The sequence below is a fragment of the Gekko japonicus genome, unplaced genomic scaffold (assembly GCF_001447785.1).
Source record: "Gekko japonicus isolate JY-2015 unplaced genomic scaffold, Gekko_japonicus_V1.1 scaffold1871, whole genome shotgun sequence".
NCBI classification, from domain to species: Eukaryota; Metazoa; Chordata; class Lepidosauria; order Squamata; family Gekkonidae; genus Gekko; species Gekko japonicus.
In genome coordinates, this window is record NW_015163659.1 from 102,448 (window position 1) to 108,858 (window position 6,411).

Here is a 6,411-nt window from a genome sequence, read left to right on the forward strand (position 1 = left end):
CCCCCCCCGGCAGCATCATTTTAATGCTCTTTCTGTTGTACTTTGCCTCAGTTGTCTAAATGGATACCAGCATGCTTTGCTCTCATTCATTCAGCTTTGGAAACAAAACATTTCATCTCAACGGATTCCAGATCGGCCGGGTACTGTAAATTAGTACATCCTCGTTTCACCATATGTTTTAAAGCTTTCCTCTAAAATATCCATCCTATGGTTTAGGCATGAAGGCAACTCACACGCATCAGTGAAGCTAAAATCCTGAACCAAAGGGGAACTTTAGCTACAGAACTGGATCACTTTGCAGAAACAAGAAGCATTTTTTTAAGCAACTAAATCCTTGGAGATAAGACTGCAGCCATTTCCCCCCTTAAAAAAACAACCACTGAAAGCAACATCTGCATTACAGTTTCCTTTGCCTAACCTGAAAAGAAATGGCAAAGACAACATGGCAAAAAAACAAACATTCAAAACGATTGCTTCGAAGTTCAATCCTGAAAGTTCAACCACTGAGATGATCCTTCTGGTACACTTCTGGTAACATGGGGGTGCGCCCTAATGTGCTAATGAGCTGTGCTGGCCGGGGTGTGGCCTAATAGGCTAATGAGTTTCTGGTGTTGGGTGTGGCCTATTATGCTAATGAGTTCCTGCTGGGCTTTTTCTACAAAAAGAGCCCTGCAGGTAGGGTTGCCACCCCCCCATGGGGGCGGGGTTTCCCTTGCTTTCGGGGTCTCCAATCTGCCACCAGCCAGCTGGCCAACAGGGGGAGCCCCACCCCTGAAGAGCCCCATCATGCCCCACATGCCAGGTACGATGACGTCACCCAGAGGTGACATCATCACACCAGGCACATTGTGCGGGGGACATTCTAGCATTTGGGTAAAAACTCTATGGTGACCATACATTTTTTTTAGCCAAATGCGACAGTGTCCCCTGAACAACATGCCTGGCATGATGACGCCCCCAACGTGCTCTACGTGGTTGCGTCACTTCCTGTGACGCACCCATGCTGCGCTTCGGGGGGCGGGGTTCCCCCTGGGGCCCGATTCTGTGGCGGTGGAAATCGGGCCTCCAAAGTGGGGGATTACCCGCCACCTGCCACATCGCCTGCTAACTTGAAGATGTGATGTGATGTCATTGCTCTGCAGTGTCTCCCACCTTGGCAAACTTGGCCCTTCTTTCCTCTGCCAGGAGAAAGCACTTAAGGCAGAGCATGATAATCCCATGTCATGCTTCTTAAAATGGTTTGATGTTATAGGAGACGAGGAAGAGGAAGAGGCGGCACTGCTGGACTACTGCTTTACGCATTAGACATGCATCTCTGCTAACATTTAGCTCTTGTGGCCTCTCAGCAACAATTTAACTGCTTCAGGTAATGGTTACTGTAGTTATTTTAAAAAATAAAAACAATCTGTTTTCTGAATGAGTTCCGTAATTCTTGGCACAGAGACCAGATTATGCTAATACAAAGCCAATACTTGACTGGCCTGCTGTCATGGTAAAGGTAAAGGTTCCCTTGCTCGAAAGCCAGTTGAATCCGACTCTAGGGTTGCGGTGCTCATCTCCGTTTCAAAGCCGAAGAGCCAGCCCTGTCCAAAGACTTCTCCATGGTCATGTTGCCGGCATGACTAAACACCAAGGCGCATGGAACGCTGTTACCTTCCCACCGAAGTGGTACCTATTTATCTACTTGCAATTTCTTGCTTTCGAACTGCTAGGTTGGCAGGAGCTGGAACTAGAGACGGGAGCTCACTCCGTCATGCGGCACACTCGGTTCTCGAACTGCTGAACTACCGACCTTCCACAGCCTCACAGCCTGCAGTTCAGCAGTTCAGCATCTTAACCACTTGAGCCATCGCAGCTTTTTTTTTTTTTTTGGCAGTGTTGTGGGAAAAGAGATAAGAAGGTATAGGACCACCTAGAACAAAGTTTTAGTCCAGTGGCACTTTTAAGACCACCAAAGTTTAATTCTGGGTATAAACTTTCATGTGCGTGCACAAAAGCTAATACCCAGAATTAAACTTTGTTGGTCTTAATTGGTGCCACTGAACTCATTGTATTGCTTCAGACCAACATGGCTACCTGCTTGAATCTAGGACTACCTAGTACTATTAAAAAAGGTTGACTCCTGTGATAAACAGGCCTTCCCTTGTGAAATTGCCTGTCGGACAAGTTCTGTTTTTTAATGTTTTCAAGCGTTGGAGTTGTTAGCGGCTTTCTCAGCCAAGTTTGCCACCTCAGTGGAAAACAGATAGAACACAAAACCAGCTGATGTAATTCTGAACTAAAAAAGAGCCACAGTGTGCTTGCCGCTGCTGTGGTACCAAGCGCCAGTTGGGTGTCCACAAATACAGTGTAAAATGTTTATTTAAATAGAGACACATAGTGTCTTTCTGTTGGGATATTTAAGGTTGCAAAGCAAAAGAAAAGCACAGCACAGCTTTAAAAAGCAAAATTTACTAAATTACTTATAGGGGAAAGGAACTGGGAGTTCAAATGAATAAACATCGTGTGTAGCCTTCTAGTCTACAGCTTGTCTCAGCAACTTTTACCTCGTGTCTGTGCCCCAGGCGAGAGTTAGAACAAAGGCGGTAAAATTTTCTAAGGGTGCAATCAGACAAGCCACTTGATCCAATGTCGTTGCTTCTCCCCACTGGATTTAAAGTGCGAGTCCAGACAGCAACATTCATTGGCCCCCATTGACCTCCCGTCTGTATCCATGACTTTCCCGACACCGGATAAAGTCCAGTGTTTACGATGGAACTGGTCTCACCGACACATTTCCAGATGTCTGAGCTCTCCACTGTGTGCACAAGTCAGATGCTTCTAGTCCCTGGCCACTATTTTTTTTACACTTAGCGATATGCGCATAACCACATATTTGCTCCTGGCAAATAAGCGGTTCTGCGCATGTGCACATTAGTGTGTTTTTTTTAAAAAAAGAAGCTGTCCACTCTCCTTCTCTGTGGTGCCATGCAGCACAGTCTTATTGGTCCACTGCAGGGTCAGGCTGGATTAGAGTGGCATGTCTGGTTGCACCTCTCCGGAACAAATAGCTCTGGAGAAATTAGAGGTGCAGCCAGACCGTGCCAAGCCTGCCGTCTAATTGCAGCCTAAGCCTCCACATCCTGGGACATCCTCTGATCTATTGATTAACTAATAGCCAATTCCAATACCAACTCATTATGCATATTGTCACCTACATTCTGGCAGGTGATATGTGCAGATGCTTCTATTGGCGCTAAGCAAGCTAACTAGGAAATTGGCATGCATAAGTAGATACATTAATCCTTTCATGACATCAGGAAAGAACTTGCTCACATATCCCAACATTTCCTTTATCCAGATCTAGAAAAAGCCATATTTGTCACTTTGCAGCATGATGAAGGCACAGAACCTATGCAAATGAAGAGGCGGGGCCATACAGGTAGGCTTCATTCTTGACAAAAGGAGTCACAAGTTGGGGACAGGAACCAACTTTAGGGCATGGAATCTATGGGATCTTCAGGTACATCTTTTTTTCTCCTATAAGCCAACTTGAGCATGTATGACAAAAAGCACGGACTGTTTTTTTTAAAAAATGATAAATATAAATGAATGGTTGTCATTCACTCTTATGGAGAAAAACTAAAACACAGTCATTAGGGGCACCATTATAACGAGGGCAAAGCTGTCCTCTGCCATTGTAACCGAGTGTTTCAGCGCTCATTGACAGAATTTAATTTAATTTAATTCAGGAATGCACAGAGATATGCTGCACCCATAGGACAATCCATGCAATACACCAAAGCTCTCAGCATTCATATCCTACCCATGGGAGCACCAGGGTGCTCACCACAACAGGCAACCTCCTACTCCCTGATTCGGACCTTTCTTGATGGAGAACTGGGAGCAAAAATGGGGGGGGCAGTGGCATGTGATATCATGGCATTACTTCTGGTTGCATACCAAGAAGTAACATCATGGCATTGAATGACTCCCTAGGAATGTCCCAAATCTCTATGGTAACAACTAGAGATTTGGGACATTCCTAGAGCGTCATGTGCCACCAATTTCCACAGTCTTTGCTTCCCTAATCATAACAGCAGGCATTTGGGTAGTGTGCATGTTCACACTCTTCCCTTTCTTCTCCCCTTCCAGACCCTCCCTCTCTCATAGAATCATAGAGTTAGAAGGGGCCTCCAGGGTCATCTAGTCCAACCCCCTGAACAATGCAGGAAGTTCACAAATACCTCCCCCCCACACACACCCAGTGACCCCTGTTCCACACCCAGAAGATGACCAAAAGAACCTCTAGGATCTCCAGCCAAACAAGCCTGGAGAAAAATTGCTTCCTGATCCCAAAGTAGCAATCAGCATTTCCCTTAGCGTCTTTGCTTTGCCCCCTGAAATGTTGAATATCCTTGGGGCAAGGGTTTAGATAATGGTGGCAACAGGGTTAGGGATACCGGTGCTCCTGGGGAGGGGAAAGTATAGTAGTGGGAACAGGCAGGAAGCTAAGGGAAGGAGGCGGAGAAACAGAGAAGCTCGACCCCCTTCCAGCCTGTGTCCCATCCCAAGAGTGACAGGCAGAGGGGCTGGGAATAAGGACCCCCCTCCGACATTGGTGTTGTGTAAGGCCAGGTCCATAAATAATAAGACCTCAACCCTTCGGGATTTTTTGCTTGAACAGGGAGCAGACCTGGTGTGCATGACCGAGACTTGGGTGTGAGACGGGGAGACAGTAGCTCTCTCCCAGTTGGCTCCGCCCGGGTTTTCGGTCCTTCACCAATCACAGACTGTGGGGCGGGGGGGGAGGAGTGGTGCTACTCATCCGGGAGGCTTACTCCTTCAGGGCGCTCCCGCCATTGAAGCATGCGAGTATTGAGTGCTCAGGCTGGTGTACTGTCCGCCTAACGCACCAACCGACAGCCTGCCATCTCTGGTCGAGGCTGTGTCAGGCTGGGCATTGGAGTACCCTAGACTGATAGTCTTCGGCGACTTCAATGTCCAACGATGCGGTCTCTGTACCGGTGATGGACCTGGTGTCGTCCATGGCGGCACTAGGACTCACCCAATTTATAACGGCCCTCACTCATTGGGCTGGGCATTCGCTCGACTTGATCTTCGCAGTAGGGGTTACAGTGGACCGCATCACTGCTTTGGCAGTGCCATGGTCGGACCACCATGCCCTGAAGGCCCACGTGAATGTGTCGCCCCAACCCTGTTTGGGCGGTGAGCGTATTTTGGCTTGCCCGCGGAGCCAAATGGACTCTCAGCGGCTTCAGATGGCTCTGCGGGATCCTATGCCCCCTGGCGGCTCGTTAGATGAGCTTGTCAAGGACTGGCATAGCCAACTTTCGGCAGCCATTGAAGAGATTGCACCCCGACGCCCTCTGCGCCTGCGCTCTAAGCGGGCTCCTTGGTTCACTGAGGAGCTGCGGCTGATGAAATGAGGGCTTAGATGGCTAGAGAGACGGTGGCGGCGCACCTGTGACGAAGTAACAAGAGCATCTTATAGGACGTTTATGAGATCCTATAAGATGGCAATCAAAGCCGTGAAGAGACAATTCTACGTGGCCACGGTTGCGTCTGCTAGCTCATGCCCAGCACAATTGTTTAGAACTTTTAATGTTGTTCATCACCTTGAGCAGGTTCTCGGCAAGGCAGGATATAAATTATTATTATTATGATTATTATGATTATGATTATTATTATTATTATTATTATTATTAATAATAATAATAATTTTGCTCATTTTCTTGCATAAAAGTAGCAAATAAAAATCTCTGTTCTGTTTATTTACGTTGGTTAGGTCCCAACCGATTGTTAAGTCAGTTGTTTTGTATCCATGCCATCCCAGATGCTTTGACTTGAAGCCGAGTAGGTTTCTTACCTGTATAAAAATGAATTTCCTCAGAATCTTGAAAACTAAGTAGCTCCAGTAGATATGCAGACATTGTAGAATCAACATCTGCCCGTTGAAGAAGAAATATGCTATGACAAGCGTCGTTGAATAGTAAATAGGATAATATGCTGAGGCACGAATAAGCCTGAAACACAAAGACTACTGTCACAAAGTGTACATTTGAAAATAATAATAAAACCCCTACTGGATTCCTAAAAGGTAGGCAATACAAGCTGTGAAATCAGTTGGGTAAGAACAAAAAGGGAGAAGGGGAAAAAACTGAACCTAAAACCTAGAATCCAGAACCTAAAAAGGTTAGTCAAGAATAGAAGAGGGACAACCCTAAAAATCATACAAAAATATACATGTATTTATTAAACACAAATTAAAATAACAAAAAAGGGCCTTTGTATGTTTATATATATTTGTATACGAGGTATGAATGGGCCCTTCTTTGTTATTTTAATTTGTGTTTAATCAGAGGTCATTTTGGGGGGGAACACGGGGGAACTCAGTTCCCCCGGGTGAGG

At 46.2% G+C, this 6,411-nt stretch overlaps 1 protein-coding gene across 1 annotated transcript in view; it reads right to left on the reverse strand.

Moving 5' to 3' along the window:
* LOC107107422 (ceramide synthase 3-like) overlaps positions 1-6,411 on the reverse strand; it is a 91,147-nt gene that overhangs the window by 31,295 nt on the left and 53,441 nt on the right. The window contains exon 10 of the mRNA XM_015407721.1: positions 5,870-6,026. Within this exon, the coding sequence (XP_015263207.1) occupies positions 5,870-6,026 (157 nt within the window). The remainder of the gene's footprint in view (positions 1-5,869; positions 6,027-6,411) is intronic.